A 24,990-nucleotide genomic window follows, 5' to 3' on the forward strand; every position below is an offset into this window, starting at 1 on the left:
AGTTAGGGGAGAAATTCACAAGGATCAAAACCAAGTGTTTCTCCACCGCCCAGCAACCGCCCCCAGAACCCGCGAGGGCTTCTCGGGCAGGTCCCCGCGGCACGTGACGGGGAGGAGCCTCCGCGCCTCCGGGTGGAGCGGCCTCGGGCTCCCGCAGGCCTGCGGCCCCTGCGCCCGCGCGGCCACGCTGGCTCGGCCGGGGCCGGGGCAGGTGGTCCTCCTGTCGGCCTGAGGGCGGGGCAAGCGGCGCCTCGCGGCCGCGGAGGACGGCTCGGGCGGGTGGGCGCCGCGGGGCGTCACGTGGGGGGCTCGGCCTCCGACCGTCTGGCGTCGGGAGCGCGAGCCCGGCTGCCGGGAGGCGCCGGGGGCTGCGGGCGGGCGGCGACGCGCACCCGGAGCGAGGAGCGCCCTGAGCGCGGCCGGCGGGGGAGGGCGCTGAGCCGCGGCGGCCTCGGCGAGGCGTGTGAAGGAGCGGGCGAGGACCTCCTGCCCTTCCCGGGGCGGTGCGAGGCGTTCTCCACCTTCTCGTGGGTGTTTTAGCGAGACTTATTTGACCTGATATCCGTTTAGTGAGGGGACTGCCGGCTCGCTATCTGGCCTAATGCAGGGTTTGGTTTCGTTTTTTGGCGAGGCAGGATTTTTCTTGGAGAGAATTCCGGTACAGACGAGAGAAGGGAAACACCATACCCAATACCGGCATGAATATGCAAAATTTGTGGACCTTCCAATTGGGTAAGTTGGGGACAGGTCTGTCACGGTTGAGCCTTGTTGCATCCCGAGGGAAATGAAAAATGATGCCCTTTGTCTATGCTTTTATTAATATATATTTTTTGCCAGGTGCTACGTCCTGCAATGCTAACGTAATAGAAAAAAATGTTGACAAATTATCGAGTACAATTCTTAAAACTCCAACTTAGTTTAAATATCTTTTTCGCTCTAGAAAACAATTTATTTTATTTTACTTTGCTTGCTTTAATGAACGCACACTTGCATTAGTGGAGAAATTACAGACTGTGCTGGATAGCCAGAAAAGCGTTTATTTGAGGTCTTAGAAATTGCATTTTGGGGATTACCATTTCCGGTAGCAACTCTGGGACTTTCTTGGGCTATTTCAGGCAAGGGTTTTTAAAGAAAAAGATTACTTAATTTTGTAAACAACTATGGTTCGATATTTAGGGCTTTCCAAATAACCTTCAAGTTAGAAACAGTTGACTGATTTCGTTATCTTGTACCTTGTGTCCAGATTGCTTTAGAAACATTTTTGCTTTTGGTTTGGCGTATCTTGGCAAGTTGTGATACTGACTGCTGCGACATTCGTTGAGAGTACAGTCCTGAAAGGCCTGCCGACTCCATTTTAAACCTCTTAGCCTTGGTAGCTCCATTTTATTTAGTTTTTCATTTGTCTATAAAATTTTTGAAATATACTTACTTCCTCTCTTTCTAAGTATCTACATATGCCACTTCAAATTAGAATAAGTTTGCACAAAGTAAAATTTGTGCATTAAGTGGAGTCACTTTTTGAAGATCAAAACAGGATGGTGATTTTTATTACCTAAGGTTGCATACTGCTCACAATTGTTTAGGATGAATTTCTCAAGAAATTGTATTAAATTGTTAATACAGTTAAGTTAATGACTGCTTTTTTGTAAATCAGATGTATTCATTAAAACTAAATTTCTCCTGTTACAAATTTCAAATCTGAAAGCCCTTAGTTTAATCTTACGTAACTCCATTTGAATGGCACAATAAGCACATCTATAGTCTCATTTTTTATATGCTTCTTTCCCATAATAATCAATATTTTCCTCTGGTTATGGACCATTTTCAAAAATCTTTTTTTCCCCTCTATTTTAAAATTTGTTTCCATTCACTAATCCTAACACTTTAATGAATTCTGCACCTAAAAGGCTCCCTTTGAAACAGAAATCTGATCTTGTCATAGTCCTTTAATTTCTTAGATGAATTCCCACTGGCCCTAGAACAAGGACCTCAGGACTTATTTATAACGAGCGGTCTTAAGACCCTCAGTGCTGCTTTCCGCTGCCCTTTCCTGTCCAGTTCACCCCATCTGCCTGCACTTCTTTCTGTTCTCACTTTCTTGAAAGGCAGATTCTCTGGGGAGTTTATACATGTTTACTTCAAACTAATTCATATCCCAAGCAAATTTTCTAGCCAAATTCTTAAGGTTTCAGGTAACATACTCTTTCTTTCCAAAAGTTTTTCCCATTTCCCATCTCCACAAATCCTGTTCTTTGGTATTATGTGCAGAAGTTAATCTTGTCATTTTTCTCCATATTAATCTGTTCTGAACTAAACTTAAATTCCAAAGGGCAAACGATTGATCATTTCATTTGCCAATATAATCCCACTCCCTGGCACAACATTAACTCAAATTGATTATCACTTCTCTTTAGAATGTTGCAGAATGGCAAGACTGGAAAGATGGAGAGCGTAAGAATATATTTATGGAAACACTAAAATATAATAAATGCTTACCTAAAATACTTGCTGTTAAAAAATATACCTTACAGTCCTTCTATCAGAACAGTGAATTTTTAAGAGTAATGAATGCAAAGAGGGCTGGTTGTGTTTCAAGAAATCTGTCTAAGGTATATAATATGTTGATGTACAATTTTGTTTGCTCTTCATTTTCTAGATCCTTCAAATGTGAAATTAAGATTTTTTTATAAGGTAGGTGTTTATGGGTATAAATTTCTGTATAAGCAACATTTTCATTATGTTCTCTAAGTTGATATGTTGTGTATTCATTTCTGTTCGCCTCAATGTGTGTTTAGATTTCATCGTGAGTGGAGCAGGTGTAGCACAGTGGTTGAGCATGTACTTCGCATCTCCAAGGTCCCGGGTTCAATCCCCAGTACCTCCTAAAAAACAAAACAAAAAAATTTAATTCCATTATAAATTATTCTGTAACCTATTGGTGGTTTCAGAGTGTGTTGTTTGATCTTCATATATTCATTAATTTTCCAGTTGCCCTACTGCCTTCTGTTTTCATTCCATACCGAGCATAGAAGAAATTTATGATTTCAGTGTTTTTACATATCTTGGAGGGTTCTGTATGTTCTAACCTGGGGACTGTTCCATGTGTACTTGAGAAGAATGTATATTCTGCTGTGCTGGCTCTAGTTTGTTTATAGGGTTGTGCAAGACCTCTATCTCCTTATTGATTTTTGATCTAGTTCTATCCATTTTCTTTTTTTTTTTTTTTAAGATTTATTTTATTTATTTCTCTCCCTTCCCCCCGCCCCAGTTGTCTGTTCTCTGTGTCCATTTGCTGCGTGTTCTTCTTCTTTTTGTCCGCTTCTGTTGTTGTCACTGGCACGGGAATCTGTGTTTCTTTTTGTTACATCATCTTGCTGTGGCAACTCTCTGTGTGTGCGGCACCATTCCTGGGCGGGCTGCACTTTCTTTCACACTGGGCAGCTCTCCTTATGGGGTGCACTCCTTACAGGGCACTCCTTGCGCACATCAGTGCTGCACATGGGCCAGCTCCACACGGGTCAAGGAGGCCCAGGGTTTGAACCGCGGACCTCCCATGTGGTAGATGGACGCCCTAACCACTGGGCCAAGTCCGCTTCCCTCCTTTTTTTTTTAAATGGAGGCACCAGGGATTTAACCCTGGACCTCGTACATGGGATACAGGTGGTCAACCACTGCTCCTCTAGTTCTATCCATTCTTGAAATTGGAAAAAGAAGTTTCCATCTATTGTGGAACTTTATATTTCTCCCTTCAAATCTGTCAAATTTTCTTTTTAATTAGAGAAATCATGAGCTTACAAAACAGTCATGACTAAAGTACTTCCAATACACCACTCTATCACCAACTTTTTGCACTGGTGTTGGACATTTCTTACAATTGATGATAGCACTTTTTAAAATAATTATACTATTTTTTTAAGAGTAGTTACCATTGATACAATTGATGGATTATTAAAGTAGTACTATTATCTATCATTATGATTTACATTAAAAGTCTTTTTCCCCATATACCACCTATATTAGTCAGGCAAATGGGTGGTGATGAAAAATACCAAAACTCTGTTGGCCTTTTTTTTTTAAATATCTTTTTTTTAAAGATACATAGATCTCACAAAATGTTACATTAAAAAATGTAAGATGTTCCCATATACCCCACACCCGCCACCCCTGCCACATCAACAACTTCTTTCATTAGTGTGGTACATTCATTGCATTTGATGAATACATTTTAGAGCACTGCTGCACCACATGGATTATAATTTATGTTGTAGTTTACACTCTCTTCCAGTCCATTCGGTGGGTTATTGCAGGATATGTAATGTCCTGCATCTGTCCCTGCACTATCATTCAGGACAACTCCAAGTCCTGAAAATGCCCCCATATCACACCTCTTTTTCCCTCTCCCTGCCTTCAGCAACTCCCATGGCCACTGTCTTCACATCAATGATATAGTTTCTTCCATTGCTAGAGTCACAATAATTCTATAGTAGGATACCACTTAGTCCACTGTAATCCATATTTTATTCCTCCATCCTGAGGATCCTGGGATGGCAATGCCCAATCCATTTCTAAATTGAGAGGGGCCTTAGATCTCATGTGGCTGATGGATGGGATTCTCCTGCTTGCAGTAATAGATTCTCTCGGTTCCTTGGTGTGGTGCTTGATCATCCTCAACTCCCTGTTAGCTGACCTGGGTAAGTCCAATGAACTGGAGAGTAGACACTGCAACTCAGCCAAGACCCAGGGCCCGGGTGGCACATGGGCAGTCCAGAGATTCAAGACTCCTGGACATACACCAACCCCAGCACCAACCATAAGTTCAGTAAAAGTGATAGAAGAGGCATGTGTAGAAAAGTCATATCTGAGTCCAACTCCATCACACTCAGGAGCACAAGTTCCAAAGTAGGGCCCACTGGCAAGGCACTGAACTCCCGCGCTATCTGCTGTGACTATAGGACCTGGGTGTCTCCGTAGCCCTCAGGGCACCAATGCTTGGGACTGTATCTACTTTAGCTGTCTCTGAGATTATGCTGAGACGGGCATAAGTGCAACCCCTCTTATGACCTCCTGACTCATTTAGAAGTCTCTTAGCCATATAAACTCATTTGTCTTTACCATTTCCCCGTTTTATTCAAGATCTTTTTCTAGTTGCATCACCAGCTTGGTTGTAATTCCTCAGTGCCACAGAGGCTCTTCCCCAGGAGTCATGTCCCATTCTGGGGTGGAAGGTAATGCATTTACATGCTGAGTTTGGCTTACAGAGTGGCCACATTTGAGCAGCATGGAGGCTCTCAGGAGGTAACTCTAAGGTACCCTGTAGCTCTAGGCCAAGTAGAAATTTTAGGCACACAGGCTCATAAGCATATTCATCAGTTTCAAGGACCCATTATTGGACCATCCTTCACTTGCGGGATTGTTGCTGTTCCATTGGGGAATGTGACGACAGAGCTCCCCAGGATGGGAACTCAGCACTCCCTCAGTTGTCATGTGGCACACTACCCACCATTTCAATACCCAAAGAACATCCAAACGTATCTATATATCCTATATGCATGCCCTAGAAAACTCCCTCCCACCCATGCATCCCCAGTCAATGACACCCCACACCAGTGCTCCTCCTCTGCCATAGGTGAACCTCTCTGTGATCCAAAACTTCTTTAAAAATGAAGTCTAATATATTGCTAAATTCAATTAATAGGAAAATGAAATAGTAATAATAGATTTAAAGATTAGAAATAAAATACATAATAATTTAGAAAAACTAAAGTAAAAATAAATTGGGTTATTAAAAAATGAAAAATATCATAAAAAATTTTTTTTGATGATTTGCCTTTCATCACATTGTAATAGGTGTTGCACTGTATGTCCAGTGGCAAGGCATTCTCTTCCATTTCTTCCTCAGTGTCCTACATCTTTTTTTATTATTATGTCTTCAAAAATGTTTTAGGTCATAGGAAAGTCACATTAGAAAGGCTCCCACATACCCAACATCCTCCCCTTCCTCCCCCCTCCCCAGTAATGATCTTTTTATGTGTGGATGTTACATTTGCTACAACTAATGTACAAATATTGAAACATAGCTACCAACCAAGGTAACATTATAGCTTAGGTTATGATTTACATTTTAGACTGTACACTTTCATAAATTTTTGGTTACATTATGGTTTACATTATTGTTTACATTATAGACCATATACCTCTACAAATTCTTGGTGAAATTTAACATGGCCTGTACCCATCACCACATGATCATGCAGAACACCTCCATTGTCCATCAGTTACCCCCTCTTCCATCTACTCTATTCCTTTCTCCCCCACCCCGGAGCCCACAGTGTAAACCAAACTTTACTACCTGAAGGACAGGATCCATAGATACCTGCAACAATGCTGAGGGCTTGACACACTACTCTGTCCTCCCCCATTGGGAGCCACCCATGCTTTCGAGAGACACCCTTCCATCTGTTTGAGAACATCAGGCCTCCCTGGATGGGGGACCCCTTCCCACTCTTTGTATGGGTCTCTACCCACTGATAATAACACACTAAGATAAGATGAGCACTCACAGACTCCCTAGAAGCCTGCCCCAGGTGCACCCTGTACCAGATGCCCCAAACACCTTAAACCTGTAACCTTTCCTTATTGTATTTTGTAGAGATTCTCAACATTATAGTTTAAACCACGTACCTGACAATCTCCCATGTTCACCTGCTCCCCCCCAACCCTTCCCCCAGTTCTATGGACCATCTGATCCATCCTCGCAATCCTAGCGCCCCTCAAGCCGGCAAAGCCCAACCCAATAGTACCCCTATATCCCTGTTTTATCCCTTTACTGCACAACTACTTACCTCCACTTTATCATAGATTTCGCCCATGTGGGTGTTGGCTCACAACCTTCCTCTCCCCCTATTTCCTGTAAGCCTATCTTCCAGTCTCTAGCTTTCTGAGACACCTTGGTGTGCTTACTTCATATCAGAGAGGTCAGGTAGTATTTGTCCTTCAGTGCCTGGCTTGCTTCACGCAACGTAAGATCCTCAAGATTCATCCATGTTATCCCATGTGCTAGTATTGTTATTCCTTCTTACAGCTGAGTAGTATTCCATTGTATGTATGTACCACATTTTGTTTATCCACTCATCTGTTGATGGGCATTTGGGTTGATTCCAACTTTTGCCAGTAGTGAATAATGCAGCATGAACATTGATGTACATGTATCGGTTAGTGTCCTTGTTTTCAGTTCTACTGGGTATATACCCAGCAGTGGAATTGCTAGGTCATATGGCAAATCTATAGCTAGTTTTTTGAGGAACTGCCAAACTCTCCTCCACAATTGTTGTTACCGTGCTTCTCTCCTCGGTGTACCCAACCCGGATGAGTGTGCCGGAGCCGAGGAATCACACACAGTGAACACTCCGAGACACAGGCTCGTGGCACAGGTCTGGTTTATTGAAAAAGTGCAGTGGTATATATGGGTGAGTGAGGGGAGGTTGATGGTGTGTAAGAACTGGATTGGCTTTGTTAATTTGATAAGGCTGATTGGCTCCAGAGGTCCTGTTACTGAGGACAGGGGCAGTTTAGGTGGGCTCAGTGGTTGTTTACTTGAGCACTTCAGCGCCATCTTTGAGGAGTGGGTCTGTTGTCTCACCCACACACAATAGCTGGATCCGTTTACATTCCCACCAGCAGTGGATGACGGTTCCCATTCCTCTACATCCTCTCCAATACTTGTAGTTCTCTGATATTTTAATAGTTGCCAGTGTAATTGGTGGAAGGTGGTATCTCATTTGAGGTTTTGATTTGCATTTCCTTCATAGCTAGTGATGTTGAGCATCTTTTCATGTGCTTTTTAGCCATTTGTATTTCTTCTCTGGAGAAGCACCTATTCAAATATTTTGCCCATGTTTTAAATAGGGTATCTTTTTATTTTTGAGATACAAGATTTCTTTATATATGATGGATATTAGGCTCCTATCAGATATAGGGTTACCACATATTTTCTACCATTGGGTAGGCCGTCTTTTCGCTTTCTTGATAAACTCCTTTGAAGTGCAAAAATTTTAATTTTGAGGAGGTCCCATCTATCTCTTTTTTCTTTCACTGCTCATGCTTTGGGTGTGAAGTTCATGAAGCCATTTTCTATTACAAGGTCCTGTAGATGCTTCCCTACATTGTCTTCCAAGGTCTTTATGGTCTCGGCTCTTATATTTAGATATTTAGGTCTTTGATCCATCTTGAGTTGATTTTTTTTATAAGGTGTGAGATAGTATTCCTCTCTCATTCTTTTGCACATGAATATCCAGTTCTCCAAGCGCCATTTGTTGAAGAGACCAGTCTCTCCCTCATCAGTGGGCTTGGTTACCTTGTCAAATATCAGATGACTGTATACATGAGGATCTATATCAGAACTCTCAGTTTGGTTCCATTTGTCAGTATGTCTAACCCTGTGCCACTATCATGCTATTTTGACCACTGTACCTTTGCAGTATGTTTTAAAGACAGGTAGTTGTGATTCCTCCAATTTCATTTTTCTTTTTCAATATGTCTTTGGCTATTCGGGGCCTCTTTCCCTTCCAAATAAATTTCATAGTTTTTCCAGTTCATTAAAAAAATACTGTGTTGATTTTTATTGGGATTGCATTAAGTCTGTAGACCAGTGTGGGTATGATAGACATCTTAATGATATTTAGTCTTCTTATCCATGAACAGGGAATATTCTCCCATTTATTTCATTCTTCTTTGTTTTCCTTTAACAGTGTTGTGTAGTTTGCTGTTTATAAGTCTTTAACATCTTTAGTTAAATTTATTCCTAGTTATTTGGATTTTTTATTTACTATTGTGTATGGTTATTTTTTTCCTGATCCTCAGATTGCTCATTATTGGTTTACAGAAATGCTACTGATTTTTGCACATTAATCTTATAACCTACAATTTTATGAACTCATTTATAAGTTCTAGAAGCTTTCCTGTAGATTTTTCAGGGCTTTCTATGTGTAGGATTATGTTGTCTGCAAGTAGTGAAATTTTTACTTCTTCCTTTTGAATTTGGATGCCTCTTGTATCTGTTTATTCCCTCTGTGCTCAAGAAAGTACTTTTAACACAGTGTTAACTAGGACTGGTGATAGTGGGCATCCTTGTCTTGTTACTGATCTGAGAAGGAAAGATTTTAGGATTTCACCATTGTATGTGATGTTAGCTGTGGGTTTTTCATATATACCATTTATCACGTTAAGAAAGTTTCCTGCTGTTCCTATCTTTTGCAGTCTTTTTATCAGGAAAGAGTGCTGAATTTTATCAAATCTTTTTCTACATCTATAGATATGATCATGTGGTTTTTTCTTTTGATCTGTTTATATGGTGTATTACATTGATTATTTTTATGTTGAACCATCCTTGCATACCCAGGGTGAAGCCCACTTGGTCATGGTGTATACTTCATTTGATGTGTTGTGAATACGATTATCCAGTATTTTGTTTGAGGATTTTAGCATCTAGTTTCATTAGAGAGATTGGTCTGTAATTCCTTTCTTGTGGTGTCTTTGTTTGGCTTTGGTACTAGGGTAATGTTGGTATCATAGAATGACTTAGGCACTGTTCCTTCTGTTTCAATTTTTTTTTGAAGAGTTTAAGCAAGATTGATGTTAGTTCTTTCCAGAATGTTTGGTAGAATTCACCTGTGAAGCCATCTGGCCCAGAGCTCTTCTTAGTTGGGAGGTTTTTAGTGATTGATTCTCTTTACTTGCGATTGGTTTGTTGAGATCATCAGTTTCTTCTTTTCAACAATGTAGGCTGCTTATGTGTTTCTAGGAATTTGTCCATTTCCTCTAAATTGTCCTTCTTGTTGGCATATATTTTTTCAAACTGTCCTCTTATGATACTGATACTTTGATTTCCATGGGGTCAGTGGTGATATCCTCTTTCTCATTTCTTACTTTGTGTATTTGCATTTCTTTCTTTTTTCTTTGTTAGTCTAGCTAAGGGTTTGTCAATTTTATTGATATTCTCAGAGAGCCAGCTCTTTGTTTTATTTTTTTCTAGGGCTTTCTTATTTTCTATTTCATTTAGTTCTGCTCTAATCTTTGTTATTTCTTTCTTCTTCCTTTGGAGTTAGTTAGTTGGGTTTTTTTTTTTTTTTTTGGTTTTTTTTTTTACTAATTCCTACAAGTGTGCAGGTTTTTGATTTTAACTCTTCTTTTTTAATTTATGAATTTATGGGTATGAATTTCCCTCTCAGTGAAGCTTTTGCTGCATCCCATATGTTTTGATAATGTTGTATAGTATTTTCATTAGTTTCAAGGTAGTTACTGATTCCTTTTGAGATTTCCTCCTTGACCCATTGTTTGTCTAAGAGTGTGTTGCTTAACTTCCATATCTTTGTGCCTAATCTGGTTCTATGGCCCTTGCAATTTCCAGCTTCATTCCGTTCTGGTCAGAGAAATTATTTCATATGATTTCAATCTTTCTGAATTTATTGAGACTTTCTCTGTGGCCTACCATGTGGTCTATCTTGGAGAATGACCCATGTGCACTTGAGGAGTATGCATATCCTGCTGCATTTGGGTGAAGTGTTCTGTATACGCCTATTAGGTCCAGATCCTCTAGTGTATTATTCAAAGTGTTTGTTTCTTAATTGATTCTCTGTTGAGATGTTCTGCCTAATGGTGATAATGGTGTGTTAAGTCCCCTACTATAATGATAGAGGCATCTATTCCTCTACTTATTTTTTCCAGTGTTTGTCTCATATATTTTGAGGTGCTCTGGTTAGGTACATAAATGTTTATGATCATTCGTTCTTCTTGAAACATTACCCCTTTTACTAATATGTAGTGTCCATCTCTGTGTCTCACAATAGTTTTGGATTTAAAGTCTATTTTGTCTGATATTAGTGTAGGTACTCCTGCCCTTTTTTGGTTATTGTTTGCCTGTAAGATTGTTTTCCACCCATTCACTTCCAACCTCCTTGAATCCCTGGGTCTAAGGTGGGTTTCTTGCAGACAGCATATAGATGGGTCATATTTCCTTCTCCATTCTGCTGATCTGTGTCTCTTGACTGGTGAGTTTAATCCATTTTCATTCAGTGTTATTACTCTCAAGGAATTACTGACATTAGTCTTATTTTCTTTGGATTTGTATATGTCATATGTTGTTTTTAATTCTCCTTTTGTCTTTTTAGTTATTCTTTACACTCTCCTCCAACTCTGTCTCTCCTGTTCTTCTCTTTCAACCTGCAGAACTCCCTTTAGTATTTCTTGAAGGGCAGGTTTCTTATTGGCATACTCTCTTAGTTTCTGTTTATCTGTGAATATTTTGAATATTTGAATCTGTGAATATTTTGAACTCTCCATCATTTTTTAATGCCAGGTTTGCTGGATAGAGTATTCTTGGTTGGAAATCTTTTTCTTTTAGTACCTTGCTGTGACATACCACTGTCTTCTTGCCTTCATGGTTTCAGATGAGAAATCAGCACTTATTCTTATTGAGCTTCCCTTGTATGTGATGGTTCTCTTTTCTCTTGCTGACTTCAGTATTTTCTCTTTGTCTTGAGCATTGTATTATTTGACATGTATATGTCTTAGAGTAGGCCTGTCAGGATTTATACTGTTTGGGGTACGCTGTGCTTCCTGGACATGTACATCCATTTCACTCGATAGATCTGGGAAGTTTTCAGCCATTATTTCCTTCAACACCCCTTCTGTCCTCTTTTCCTTTTCTTCTCTTGCAGTGCCTATAATGTGTATGTTTGTGTGTTTTGTGTTGTCATTCAGATCCCTAAGTCCCTGCTGTATTTTTTTCTATCTTTTTATCTATCAATTCTACTATCTGATTTCAGATGTACTGTCTTCCAAATCACTAATTTTTGCCTCTGCCTGTTGAAATCTGCTGTTATTTGCTGAGAGTGTATTTTTGATTTCTTGGATTATGCCATTCATCACCATCATATTTGTTATCTTTTTGAGTATGTTTACAATTTCTTCAGTATGCTCTCCAAGTGTTTTCTTAATATCTTTAATCTCTTCCTTCACTTCATTAAGTTGGTCCATGATATTTGTTTGGACAGCTTTGATTAGTTGTTCAATATTCTGCTCCTTTTCTGGTTTTTAGTTTCTTCATTAGATTGAGACATGTCTTCCTGATTATTGGTATGGTTTGTAATTTTTTGTTGCTGTCTGGTCATTTTACCTTGATGGATTTATGCAGGTGATTAGCTTCTCCCTCTAGTCTCCAGTTTTATTTAGCTGCTGTTTTTGTGTGTCTTATGTTTTCTCTCTGACACTTTGTTTTTATTCTGTGTTTCATTGTTGTTGTCTAAGTTCCCTGAAGGAAAAAGATTAGGGCCAGGGAAAGCAAAAGAAAAAGTATAATAGTAATATTGATAGTAAAAGTTAGCAGAAGAACCATATAAGACCTAGAAGAATGAATATTAAAGTCATGTAAGCAGTGTAGAGTTATAGGAATAAAAAAGTGGAGTACCTACAATGAAAGGGAAAGTGAATATGGAGAAGAGTATAGTGTGAAGTAAAAGGCTGGTGTGATGAGGAGATAGGGAAAGACAAAAGAAAGGACAATAAGATAGAGTTAATAAAAGATAGAAAACAGAATAGAAGTGTTAGAAATAAAAAGCCAGAAATATTGGGGGCTAAAGAAAGAGAGGTGAAATGTTAGAGCAACAACAGAAGGTTCAAGATAGAAAGATGTAGGAGGGAAAAGAGATAGCCTTGGTAGCCAAAATCAGTGCACAGAGAAAAGAGGAGAATGAGGAAGAGGAAGCACAGCAAACAAGAAACAAGTTGGCAGCATCTAATTTAAAAGGGCGGGGGCGGTGGTAAAAGAGAAAGGAAAGACAAAACAACAGACAAACCCAAAAGCAAGGAGTCAACCAAACACTAAGAATGAACAGACTTCCTTCTTAAGCCCCTGTTGAACTTGTCAGGCTGCCAGTGTTTATCAGTCAGTTACCCTGCAGCTTTCTCACTGCAGATTTTGAAGTGGGTTTTTAATGGGTAAACTAAGTTCAATTATATAACAAAAGTAACCTTTTTTTTTTTTAGGAAAAATAAGAGACCCAAGGGAAACTAATACAAGGATAATGTCTATGTTTTCCCTGTCCTAAAGTATCACCTACTTGGTAATATCCCAGTATGGGTCACTACTCTAAGAGGAGCCAGGAATCAAACTTGAGACCTTGTATATTCAAGGCTGAAACTCCTCCACTGAGCCAGACCTTCCTTCTGGGTTGATTAGCTTGTCAATCCTGGGACAGGATTGACTCTACAGTTAGATAAACTACTTAGGAATCTGTCCTTCCCCTGCTTTTTTTTTTTTCCCTAACCGCTTTCTTTCCCAAAGCAGCAGAAAACAATAACCTGTGTGAGAGTTCCCTTTCAAAATTCAGATGGGACCCTGGTGACTTGACTCATCACAGAAAAAAATGACTGTCAGTCTCTGAGAGAGAGCATCCACACCTTGCTGGGGACCTAAATGTGCTGTTGGGAGCTTATTAAGCACTTCCTACTGCCCCCCTTCCTTAGGTGAGTTGCACAGGTCTAGTCAGTTGCCTTACTCCACCTTCTCCCAGAGTGATTTTCCCTATCCGAGGGAGGCTAGGTAAATCAGGCTGCCTCAGCAGATTTGCCTCTCCCCTCTTCTTGGTTTCTCCTCAAGCCAGCTGGTATGATGCTCCTCAAAACCAAAAATGGGGGTCCAGCCAATTGGACCCGCACTAGGTGGATCCCTCTCCACTCTTCAACAGAACTCTCCCATTCTGGGAGTTTGTCTCTTCCAGCTGACTGACGGCAAGAGTCAGGGAACGCAGCAGCTTCCTGCCCTGAGGGAGGGGCTTAGCCGTCCTACAGCTCTAGCCTCAAGTTCCAGAAACTCATGGTTTTACCTTGAGCAATCACTCTTTTTGTTGCACTTTCTCCATATTTTTTTTTTGCTGATATTCTTCTCTTTTATTCATCGAAGAATGTTATGTGAAAGCCAATATTGTCTTTTTTTTTTAATTATTTATTTATTTTTAAAAATTACATTCAAAAAATATGAGGTCCCATTTAACCCCACCGCCCCGACCCCCCACTCCCCCCACAGCAACACTTGCTCCCATCATCGTGACACATCCATTGCACCTGGTAAGAACATCTTTGAGCATCACTGCACCCCCATAGTCAATGATCCACATCATAGCCCACTACTTTCTCCATATTGATGCCCTGAAGCCTCATTGCTTTGTGGGTTCCCAAAACAGCTCACTCAGGCAGGATTTCGCCCCCACTCAGCCATTTTTTGTAGGAGAGATGATGTGGATGCACTTACTCCAGTGCCATCTTGCCCCTCTGTTGGCTTTTTAAAAGGGTATTTATTTGGGGTAGAAGCTTACAGTCATAAGACCCTAAAGAACCCAACTCAAGGTGCTTTCTCACCTAGAGTCTGTTGCCACATGTTGACATGATGGTGGGTGACATCCTGAGGGTTCAGCCTTCCTTATCCTCTTAAGGCTCCGTGGTCCCAGCCTATTCTGATCTCAGCTGTAGCCTGGCATGAGCCTGGTCTCCCTGGGGCTTGTTTCTTTCCAGGCTCTTCTCTTCACAAGGTCAGCTGTAGACTGTCAGGCTCGTTTCTCTTCCCAGGGCTCTGCTCTGTCTATGGAACCATCTCTAGTCCTTGTGTTTTTCTCCTGTGTGTCTCCTTCTATGTGAAAGTCTGGTTTATCAGCCCAAGGGGACTGGGGCTCAATGCCAAGTCACACTCTAATGACATGACTGAGTTAAAGCCCTAACCTTAACGTAATTTCATCAGATATCTCAGCTGAATCTCATACAATCAGAGGGTATCATGCCCAGAAGAACAGACCAGTTTACAAGCATATTCAGTATCTCTTTTTGGAATTCATAAATAATATCAAACTGCCATACCACCCTATTATTAACAACTTGTGTTAGTTTTGTGCATTTACTGTAATTCCTGGAAGAACATTCTTTTATGGGTACCATTAATTATAGTCCATTGTCTATAATAGGGTTCTTTGTGATATACGGTCCTATAATTTATGTTTTAGTTTTTATTTTGATAATATACACAACCTAAAGTTTCCCCTTTTAGCCACATTCACCTCTATAGTTCAGTTCTGTTGATTTATACTCACAACAATGTGCTATTATAACCACAGCTTTTACAATCTACCTAAATAGAAATTATTTACAAATTAAACATCAGTTCCACATAATCTGACCCAAATCTATCACCTGGTAACTTATGTTCTAAATTGTAACTATGATGTACCTTGTTATAGTTTATGTGAGTGAGATCTTCCAACACGTATCCTTTTGAGTCTGGCTTATTTTACTCAGCATGATGTCCTCAAGGGTCATCCATGTTTCCACGTGCATCAGGACTTCATTCCTTTTTATGGCTGAATGGTATTCCATTATATATAACACATTTTTGTTTATCCATTCATCATTCGAGGCGCATATGGGCTGCTTCCATCCTTTTGCAATTGTGAATAATGCTACTGTGAACAATGGTTTTCAAATAGATGTTTGAGTCACTGCTTTCAATTCTGGGTATGCACCTGTTAGCGGGATTGCTGGATCATATTGAAATTCTGTACTTCTATTCCTGAGGGACTTCTGAACTGTCTTCCACAGTGGCTGTGCCACTTTACATTCCTGCCCATAATAAATGACTGTTCCTGTTTCTTCACATTCTCTCCAACACTTGGAGTTTTTTTGTTGTTGTTTTTCAAATAGTGGCCAGTCTAATGTGTGTGAAATGATATCCCATTGTGGTTTGGATTTGAATTGCCCTAATATCTAGTGATGTTGAGCCTCTTTTCATGTGCTTTTTAGCCATTTGAATTTCCTGTTTGGAAGAATGTCTTTTCACGTCTTTTGCTCATTTTTTAATTGGGTTGCTTGTCTTTTTATTGTTAAGTTGTGTAACTTTTTATATATACCCTTATTGGATATGTGGTTTCCAAATATTTTCTCCGATTGACGGCTGCCTTTTCACTTCCTTGACAAATTCATTGGAAGCACAAAAGTGTTCAGTTTTTGAAATGGGAATTCTTTTATTTAAAATTTTATTTTATATCAATGTTACAAATTACTCAGTTAGCACAAGTGGTTTTGAAGTGTGTGTGTGTTATATTCTTCCCTTATTTTTTTGGTGTGCATGTTAGTCTCCTTTTTTTTGTTTTAAAGTGTGTGTGAACGTGGTTAAAAGGGAAAGTTTTTGGTCATACATGTTGCTAGGGGATAAAAGGTGGGGTTTTATTACACAGTGAACCCTGTGGTGGCCGACAATTTTGGTTAGTCATGCAGATAGAAGAATGTTCTTCCACATCTATAACAAAGGTATGCTGCTTGTGGGGTGGTTTATGGGGGGGAAATGCACATAAAGCAAAATTTGGACTATAGTTAACAGTAGCAATTTAACATTCTTGCATCAGTTATTAACAAAGGTACCACACCAACGTTAAATGTCAGGAGTGGGTGGGGCGGGGCAGTTGCATCAGGGCTGGTGCACCCGGAGACAGGCGGCCCCTGGCGCAGTGGACACATCCTTGGTTGCCCCCTCAGCCCTTGCAGCACTGCTGGTGCCTCCTTCTGACCTGCAGGCCTCTGTGGGCCACGGAGACCCTGAGGACACAGGACCTGCCACAGCCATCCTGGAGCACCCCCAACTGGCACGATCAGGGCCTGGCATGAGCACGGAGCTTACACCAGAGGAGAAGACGGCTTCGGGGCCCTGAGCAGGAGAACAGCTTGGGCACAGGCCACGGGCAGCACCAAGTGTGTACCATGCTGCGTCGTCATCGTCCTTGGGTTCTTTACTGGGGCCTGTTGACAACTCCAGTGTTGACTGTTCTTGAAACAGTTCCTGAAAGCACATTCCTCAGGCATGGTCTAATTCAGGACGTAAGGGGCCTGTTATCTCTCCCAGGTGCCCTGTCTGACGCGTGGGGGAGGAAGCCCCTTCTCCTCACAGTCTTCACTTGCTTCCGGGTCTCCTGATGAGAATCAGCCCATGGTGGTATTTTGCCATGATCGCTGTGTCTGGAATCTTCTCCATTGTATTATCTGTGATATTTGCCTGTGTGGCTGATGTCACTCAAGAGCGTAAGTGACGCGTTGCATCTGGATGGGTCTCAGCCACCTTCGCTTCAGTCTGGTCAGCAGCTGGTCATAGGCGCGTACCTGTCTGCAGGTTAGGAAGACAGCCTCCTTGTGCTGGTGGCCACCGTGGTGGCTCTCCTGGGTGTCTCTTTCATCTTATTAGGTGTTCCAGAGTCTCTGCCTGAGAAAATGAGACCTGTCTTCTGAGGAGTTCAGATGTAATGGAAACAGGCAAACCCTTTTACATCGTTGAAGAACGCTGGAGACATTGTGCCTCTTGCTAATCTGCATCACCGCATGTCTTTCCTATCTTCCTGAAGCTGGACGGCATCCACGCTTTTTCTGTCTGTCTCAGGCAGGTCATAGGTTTTGGATCTGTTAACACTGCAGCATTCATAGCTGTGGTAGGAGTTCTGTCTACTGTGGCTCCGTCTTTCTTGGCATCTTGATGAGATCGTTAGGCAGTAAGGATCCTGTCTTTGGATGGGGCTTTCAGATGGTCCAGTTAGCCTGGTACAGTTTGGATCTCAGGTCTGGAGCAGCAGGGACCGTGGCTGCCCTGTCCAGCATCATGTGTCCAGCAGTCGGTGCCTTTGTCTAATGGAAGGCAGAGTCAGAGCAACAAGGAGTTGCCCAGGGATCATAAGTGCAATAAGAGGGCTCTGCAATGGCATGGGGCCAGCATGGCTTCATATTCTACTTGTTCCATTTAGTTAACTGAATTGGAACTGGATTTGAGTTCCACCAAAGCTACCTCTCAGGGACGTGCTATCCCAGGCCCACTGTTTTTTATGGGGCATTCATAGTTCCTGTCTTTTGGTTGCCTTATTTATTCCAGAATACAGTAAAGCCAGTAGGATTCAAAAGCACAACAGCAGCATTAGTGGCAGCCTGACCAACATCCCAGAAGGAGGCCAGGAGGAGGACTAGAGCCCTGCTGCCAGGCAACGGCATCTGGGAGCTCTCTTCCCTCAAGGAGCCCGGGAATCAGTGCCCTGAGCCGTAAAAGCAGCAGGAAGGGGGCTTCTGCAAAACGTTGTACTTGTCAGTTAATCTAGCCCTAGTAAGAAGGTAAAGGTGGGATACAGTTAGTTGTCCTGACAGAAAGGGCCTTTTGAGTATCTTAGATGTTTTATAGCTACATCCTTCAGTGGGATGTATTATATATACCTCTTGCCATAGGTATGGTTTCCAGATAGATAGAGGTCCACACAGTAGCTAACAAAATATTTAACCTCCCTCCCTGGGAAGTCCTATAACTTTCTCAAATAAGAAGGCAAAAAGCTCTGAAATATATAACCCTTGCCTAATGAAAGAAAACATGCCAGTAAGCATAACCATTGATCTTAATGCTTGCAGTTTGATTTTTAAATAGATTTTATTGAAACATTCACAAAGCATTCAATCCATCCAAAGTGTACATTCAATGGTAATTTTTTATTGTCACATCAGTTTATTGAGGAAATTTTGCTGCTCTAATTCACTTTATTATTTTTCATGTATCAAACAAGTGTCCAAAGGCTACCAACCACAAAGTTACACAATTACATTTCCATATTTTGTTCAGGAACACAAAAATCAAATACAAAGACATGTTGAAGTGAATTTGAAAACTGCCTTCAGCATCTCTGTTAGGCATTAATTTTTTTTTCCAGAAAGTGGCAATTAAGAGTCAAGAAGTGCAGTAGCATAGAAGGAAGACAAAAATGGAACGTATAAAAAGCAAAACTAAATTTTTGCTGGATTTCATATTCAAAGTTTCTAGTCTTTTCAAGTTTTTTTTTTTAGATTTGCACCAAAAAAGGTGTCTATACCTTTCATTCCACACTTGTCAATTCTAGCCAAAGCCTTCCGAGCAGAAATCATTTTGCTATTTTTCTTTTCCATCTTCAAATCTTTACTGTTAAATTTAGTGTGATCTTTTGCTTCTACAGGCTCATCTGATAACTTGATTTTCTTTGATAGAGGGTTTGGAAATGAAGTCAAAGATTCTGGAAGCTTTAAGTATTTAGCAAGTCATCACTTAATTCTTTAGGAATATATTCAGATATCAGACCATGGTCATAACAAATATAATCCTCATCCTTATAACTGGAAATCTGGTCACCAGATAAAAATGCAGCCAACTATACCCAGACTCCAACACTGACGTTGCTGGCTTTTAACACTAAAGCATTCTGATTAATCTTTTTTTCCAGCCACTTTAGTGTCTTCTCTTTGCTGTATTTGTAATAATTCTTGCTGTCTATTTCTATTTCCTCTGTCATATGGTGAAGTAACTTTTCCAGTTTGAGAAATTTCAGCAACAAGGTGCAGTTTGGAAACATGTCCTCTACCACCACTTGATCTAGGGGCTGAAACTTGGCCCTCTTTATCAGCCTTTTTAAGATAGTGGGGAACCAGAAATAAAGTGTCTATTGGAGAGGCATAGAGGTTGAAACAGCTGATTTATAAACCAAGAATGGTGTTTTTCCCTGAAAACTTTTATTTCAAACGGCTGCTGTAGACACATATTGAACAAGTAAATGACTCCTATTGAACACGGTTAACCAATTTTACAAACATGAACCCACCTTTGATCTTCTTTGGAGCATCTTTAAAATAATCTGGGAGCAGGAACACTATTGCCGGCTGCTCCCGGCATGCTTGCATGCTCCTTGGGGCCTGGCTGGGCCGGGCTGCCCACAGCAGAGAAGGGCCTGTACCCTGTGGCGAGGCTCCGGGAGCGGCCTTTTTGCATTTTGCTTCTGGGGTTTTGAATTTCGCACTGGGCCCAGGTGATCTCAGTTGCGCAGGGAGCAGTGGTATTTGGTATAATCACAGAGTTGTGCATTCATCGTATCAATCAATATTAGGGCCGTTCATCACTTCAAAAATAATATTAATAAAAAATAGGCAAACAAATCTACATCTTAGTAATCACTTTTCAATCACTCTATCCTTCCCCTGCAATACATAACTGCTATTCTATTTTGTCTCTCTAATTTATTTGTATCTATATTATCTATACATGGAGTCAAACAATATGTAGTACCTTTTTAAAAAATTCTTTCACTGAGCTTCCTTTTTTTTTTATCATTAATGGAAGATTATTGATATTAATATATTACTATACACTACTATCCATAGTTTGCTTTGGTTGTAATTTTGCCCCAAATATCAACCCTTATCCTATATATGGTTTCCAAAATTTTCTCCAGTGAGTAGACTGCCTTTTCACCTTCTTAACAAAGTCATTTGAGAAATAAAAGTGTTTAATTTTGAGGAGGTCGTATTTATCTAGTTTTCCTTTTGTTGCTTATGCTTTGGGTGTAAGGTTTAAGAAACTGCCACCTACCATAAGATCTTAAAGATGTTTCCCTACATTTTTATCTAGGAGTTTTATGGTACTAGCTATTATATTTAGGTCCTTGATCCATTTTGAGTTAATTTTTGTATGAGGTGTGAGATACAGGTCCTCTTTGTTTCTTTTGGATATTGATATCCAGTTCTCCCAGCACCATTTCTTGAATAGACTGTTCTGGCCCAGCTGGGTTGGCTTGACAGCCTTGTCAAAATTGTCTTGACCGTAGATGTGAGGGTTTATTTCTGAGTTCTTGATTCATTTCCATTGGTCATTCTGTTTATGCCAGTACCATGCTGTTTGTTTGTTTTTTTTTTACTAGTGTAGCTAAGTAATAAGCTTTAAAGTCAGGAAATGAGAGTCCTCCAACTTTGTTCTTCTTTTTAAAGACATTTTTGATTATTTGGGGCCCTTTACCCATCCAAATAAATTTGATAATTGTCTTTTCCATTCCTGCAAAAAAGGCTGTTGGGATTTTTATTGTGATTGCATTGAATCTATAAATCAGCTGGAGTAGAACTGCCATCTTAATGATATTTAGGCTTCTGATCCATAAACACAAAATGTCCTTCCATTTATTTAGGTCGACTTTGGTTTCTTTTAGCAATGTTTTGTAGTTTTCTGAATATAGGTCCTTTATGTCCTTGGTTAACTTTACTCCTAAATATCAGATTATTTTAGTCACTATTTTAAGTGCAATTTTTTCTGACTTCCTCCTCAGATTTCTCATTTGTAGTGTATAAAAATGCTACTGATTTTTTGCGTATGAATCTTGTATCTCACCACTTTGCAATCAATTGGTTCTTGTAGCTTTTTTGTGAAATTTTTTTTCAGGTATAAGATCATATTATCAGCAATGAGCAAAAATATTACTTCTTTCCTATTTGGGTGCCTTTTATTTCTTTTTTTGCTTAATTGCTCTAGGTAGAACTAACGCAGTATTGAATAACAGTGATGAGAGTGGGTATCTTTGTCTTTCTTGTTCCCAGTTTCAGTGTGAAGATTTTCAGTCTTTCACCATTAAGTACAATATTAGGTGTGGGTTTTTCATATACGTACTTTTTACCATATTGAGAAAACTTCCTCCTATTCCAAACATTCAGGGAGTTTTTATCATGAAAGAATGCTGTATTTTGTCAAATGTCTTTTCTGCATCAATCCAGATGATCATATAATTTTTCCTCTTCAATTTATTAATGTGATGTATTACCCGAATTGATTTTCTTGTGTTGAGCTAACCTTGCATATGTAGGATAAAACCCACTTGATCGTGGTATATAATTCTTTTAGTGTGCTTTTGGATTTGGATAGAAAGTATTTTCGTGAGGAATTTTGTCTCTATATTCATTAGAGAAATTGGTCTGTAATTTTTTTTAATAGTATTTTGTCTGACTTTGACATTTGAGTGATGTTCGCTTCATAGGATGATTTTGGTTGCATTTTCTCCAGTTCAGTTTTTTAGAAGAGTTTGAGCAAGATTTATATTAGATTTTCTTTGATTGGTAGCATTCACCTGTGAAGCCATGTGATCCTAGGCTTTTCATTTTGGGGGGTTTTTGATGACTGTTTCAGTCCTTTACTTGTGATTGGTTTGCTAGGCTCTTCTGTTTCTTCTAGGGTCAGTGAAAACTGTTCAGTGGTAATGTCCTCCTTCTCATTTCTGATTATATAGATTTGCATCTTTTTTCTTTGTCAGTCTAGCTAAGGTTTGTCAATTTTGTTGTTCTTGAAGAACCATCGCTTGGTTTTGTTGATTCTATTTTTTTTGTTCTCTCAATGTCATTTGTTTCTGCTTATTTCCTTCTCCTTGCTTTGGTATTAGTTTGCTGTCTTTTTCTACTTCCTGCGTGTGCAATTAGAGGTCTTTGATTTTCACTCTTTCTTCTTTTTTAATGTAAGCATTAAAGCATATAAATTTCCTTCTCAGCAATGCCTTTGCTGTATCCCATAGGTTTTGTTATGTTGTGTTCTCATTTTCAATTGTCTAGAGATATTTACTGAATTCTCTTGCAATTTCTTCTTTCACCCACTGATTTTTAAAGTGTGTTGTTTAATCTCTCCATATTTGTGAATTTTCCCTTTTTCCATCTGATTTTTTTTTTAAGATTTATTTATTTATTTCTCTCCCCTCCCCCCCCCCCCACCCCGGTTGTCTGTTCTTGTGTCTATTTGCTGCATCTTCTTCTTTGTCCACAGCACGGGAACCTGTATTTCTTTTTGTTGCGTCATCTTGTTGTGTCAGCTCTCCGTGTGTGTGGCACCATTCTTGGGCAAGCTGCACTTTCTTTCGCGCTGGGCGGCTCTCCTTACGGGGCGCACTCCTTGCGTGTGAGGCTCCCCTACGCGGGGGACACCCCTGCGTGGCGCGGCACTCCTTGTGCGCATCAGCACTGCACATGGGCCAGCTCCACATGGGTCAAGGAGGCCTGGGAGTCCCATGTGGTAGACGGACGCCCTAACCACTGGGCCAAGTCTGCTTCCCTTTTCCATCTGATATCGATTTCCAGCTTCATTCAGTTTTGAACAGAGAAAGTGCTTTGTAAAAGTGAAATCTTTTTTAATTTATTGAGACCAGTCTTCTGATCTAACATATGGTCTATCCTGGAGAATGATCCATGAGCACTTGAAAAGAATGTATATCCTGCTGTGTTTTGTGGCATAATGCTTCGTAAATGTCTGTTTGGTCTAGTTCATTTATCATAGTATTCAGGCTGTCTGTTTTCTAATTTTATCTCCTGTTCAGATGGTCTGTCCAATGCTGGGAGTGGTGTATTGAACTCTCCAACCATAATCTAGAGACATCTATTTCTCCCTTCAGTTTAGCCAGTGTGTGCTTCATATATTTTGGGGCTCCCATATTAGGTGCATATTTACAATTGTTGTTTCTTGGTGACTTGCCCATTCTATTCATATATAATAATCTTCTTTATCTCTTATAAACAGTTCTGTATTTTTCTATTTATTTATTTTAAAGTAAGTTTATGTTACAAAATGTTACATAAAAATATAGGGAATTCCCATGTGCCCCACTCCCTCCCCTTCCCACACTTTTCCACATTAACAACAGCCTGTATTAGTGTGGTACATTTGTTACATCGATAAACACATATTAAAGCATTGCCACTAACTGGATTATAGTTTACATTATAGTTTATGCTCTGTCCTTTTAAATTTTATAAGTTATGACAAAATATATAATGGACTTTATCCATCATTGCAGTGTCATGCAGGACAATTCCAATGTCCCGAAAATGCCCCCATTTTACACCTATTTTTCCCTCCCTCCCCTCAGAACGTTCAGTGGCCACTGCCTGCATTTAAAATATATTTTGTCTCATAGTAGTATCGCTCCCTCAGATCTTTTTTGGTTACTATTTGTGTGGAATAACTTTTCCCATCGTTTCATTTTCAGCCTGATTGTGTGCTTATGTCTAAGGTAAGTCATTTGTAGGCAGCATATAGATGGCTCATATTTTTTATTTATTCTGCCAGTCTGTGTCTTTTGATTGGGGACTCATGTTCATTTTTATTACTGTAAAGGCATTACTTACTTCATCCATTTTATCCCTTGATTTTCTGTTGCCATATCTTACTATTGTCTGTGTTTTAACCCTTTTAGTTATCCTTACTTATAATCTTCATTTCTATACTATTCTCCAAGTTTCTTGCCCTTACCTTTTCCCTTCAGGCTGCAGAACTCACTTTAGTATCTCAAACTTATCCTCTTTTTTTTTTTCTTTTATTCTTTTTTTAAAAATTATTTTTTGTTTGTAAAGAAGCTTTAGATTACTTAAATGATATATTGAAAATATAGGGGATTCTCATATACCCCACCCCATCCCCCGTCCCACACTTTACCCCATTAACAGCATCTTTGATTAGTGTGGTACATTTGTTACAATTGATGAACACATATCGAGGCATTGCTACTAACCATGGACTATAGTTTACATTATAGTTTACTCCACTGCACATTGTTATAGGTTTTGATAAAATGTATCATGGCCTGTATCTGTGCAATGTCATTCAGAAAAATTCCAAAGTCCCCCAAATGCCCCATGTTACACCTATTTTTCCCTTCCCCTCCCCTCGGAAACTGGTGACCACTGCCTTTATATCAATGGTAGAAGTTTGTCCATTGCTAAAATAATAAGTCTACTTTAGTCCATAGTTGCATTCCTCCCTTATGTTTGTTCATTCCTCAATAGTGAGGATTTTAGTATGGTGATGCTTGTTCTGTTTCTGATTGAGACAGGGCTTAGATCCCATGGGCAGATGGATGGAACTGTCTTGCTTGCAGTTGTGGATACTCTGTTTTGGAATGGGTGTTGTCCATCATCATCATTTTGTTAGTTGTCCTGGGTGAGTCTGATTAACTCGAGAGTAGGTGTTACAACTCTGCTGAGATTCAGGACTCAACCGTATGAATAAACTGAAAATTTAAGTCTCTCACGTATATTTAACAATTATAATCACCCTTATTTTTGAAGGACAGTTTTGTCAGATAAAGAATTCTTGGCTGGCAGTTTTTGTCTTTC

At 39.9% G+C, this 24,990-nt stretch overlaps 2 protein-coding genes and 2 pseudogenes across 9 annotated transcripts in view; 3 read left to right on the forward strand and 1 right to left on the reverse strand.

Moving 5' to 3' along the window:
* Nucleotides 1–540, forward strand: part of LOC131275404 (collagen alpha-1(I) chain-like) — a 53,686-nt gene extending 53,146 nt beyond the window's left edge. Inside the window, exon 6 of the mRNA XM_071218741.1 lies at nt 91–540. Within this exon, the coding sequence (XP_071074842.1) occupies nt 91–540 (450 nt within the window). The remainder of the gene's footprint in view (nt 1–90) is intronic.
* LOC101447532 (zinc finger protein 596-like) overlaps nt 1–24,990 on the forward strand; it is a 37,907-nt gene that overhangs the window by 921 nt on the left and 11,996 nt on the right. Inside the window, exons 1-4 of one of the 8 annotated variants that reach the window (XM_058286183.1) lie at nt 107–279; nt 636–732; nt 2,657–2,691; nt 23,865–23,888. The gene's annotated coding sequence lies outside the window, so the exon portion shown is untranslated. Of the gene's footprint in view, nt 1–106; nt 280–368; nt 733–2,656; nt 2,692–23,864; nt 23,889–24,990 lie in introns of those variants that run through there. The other 7 variants (XM_058286179.1, XM_058286181.1, XM_058286187.2 and 4 more) reach the window with 7 other exon arrangements.
* LOC101415387 (hippocampus abundant transcript-like protein 1 pseudogene) lies at nt 602–18,163 on the forward strand (annotated as a pseudogene).
* LOC101415820 (ribonuclease H2 subunit B pseudogene) lies at nt 18,880–19,761 on the reverse strand (annotated as a pseudogene).

Source organism: Dasypus novemcinctus, chromosome 2 (assembly GCF_030445035.2).
Source record: "Dasypus novemcinctus isolate mDasNov1 chromosome 2, mDasNov1.1.hap2, whole genome shotgun sequence".
Lineage (NCBI taxonomy): Eukaryota > Metazoa > Chordata > Mammalia > Cingulata > Dasypodidae > Dasypus > Dasypus novemcinctus.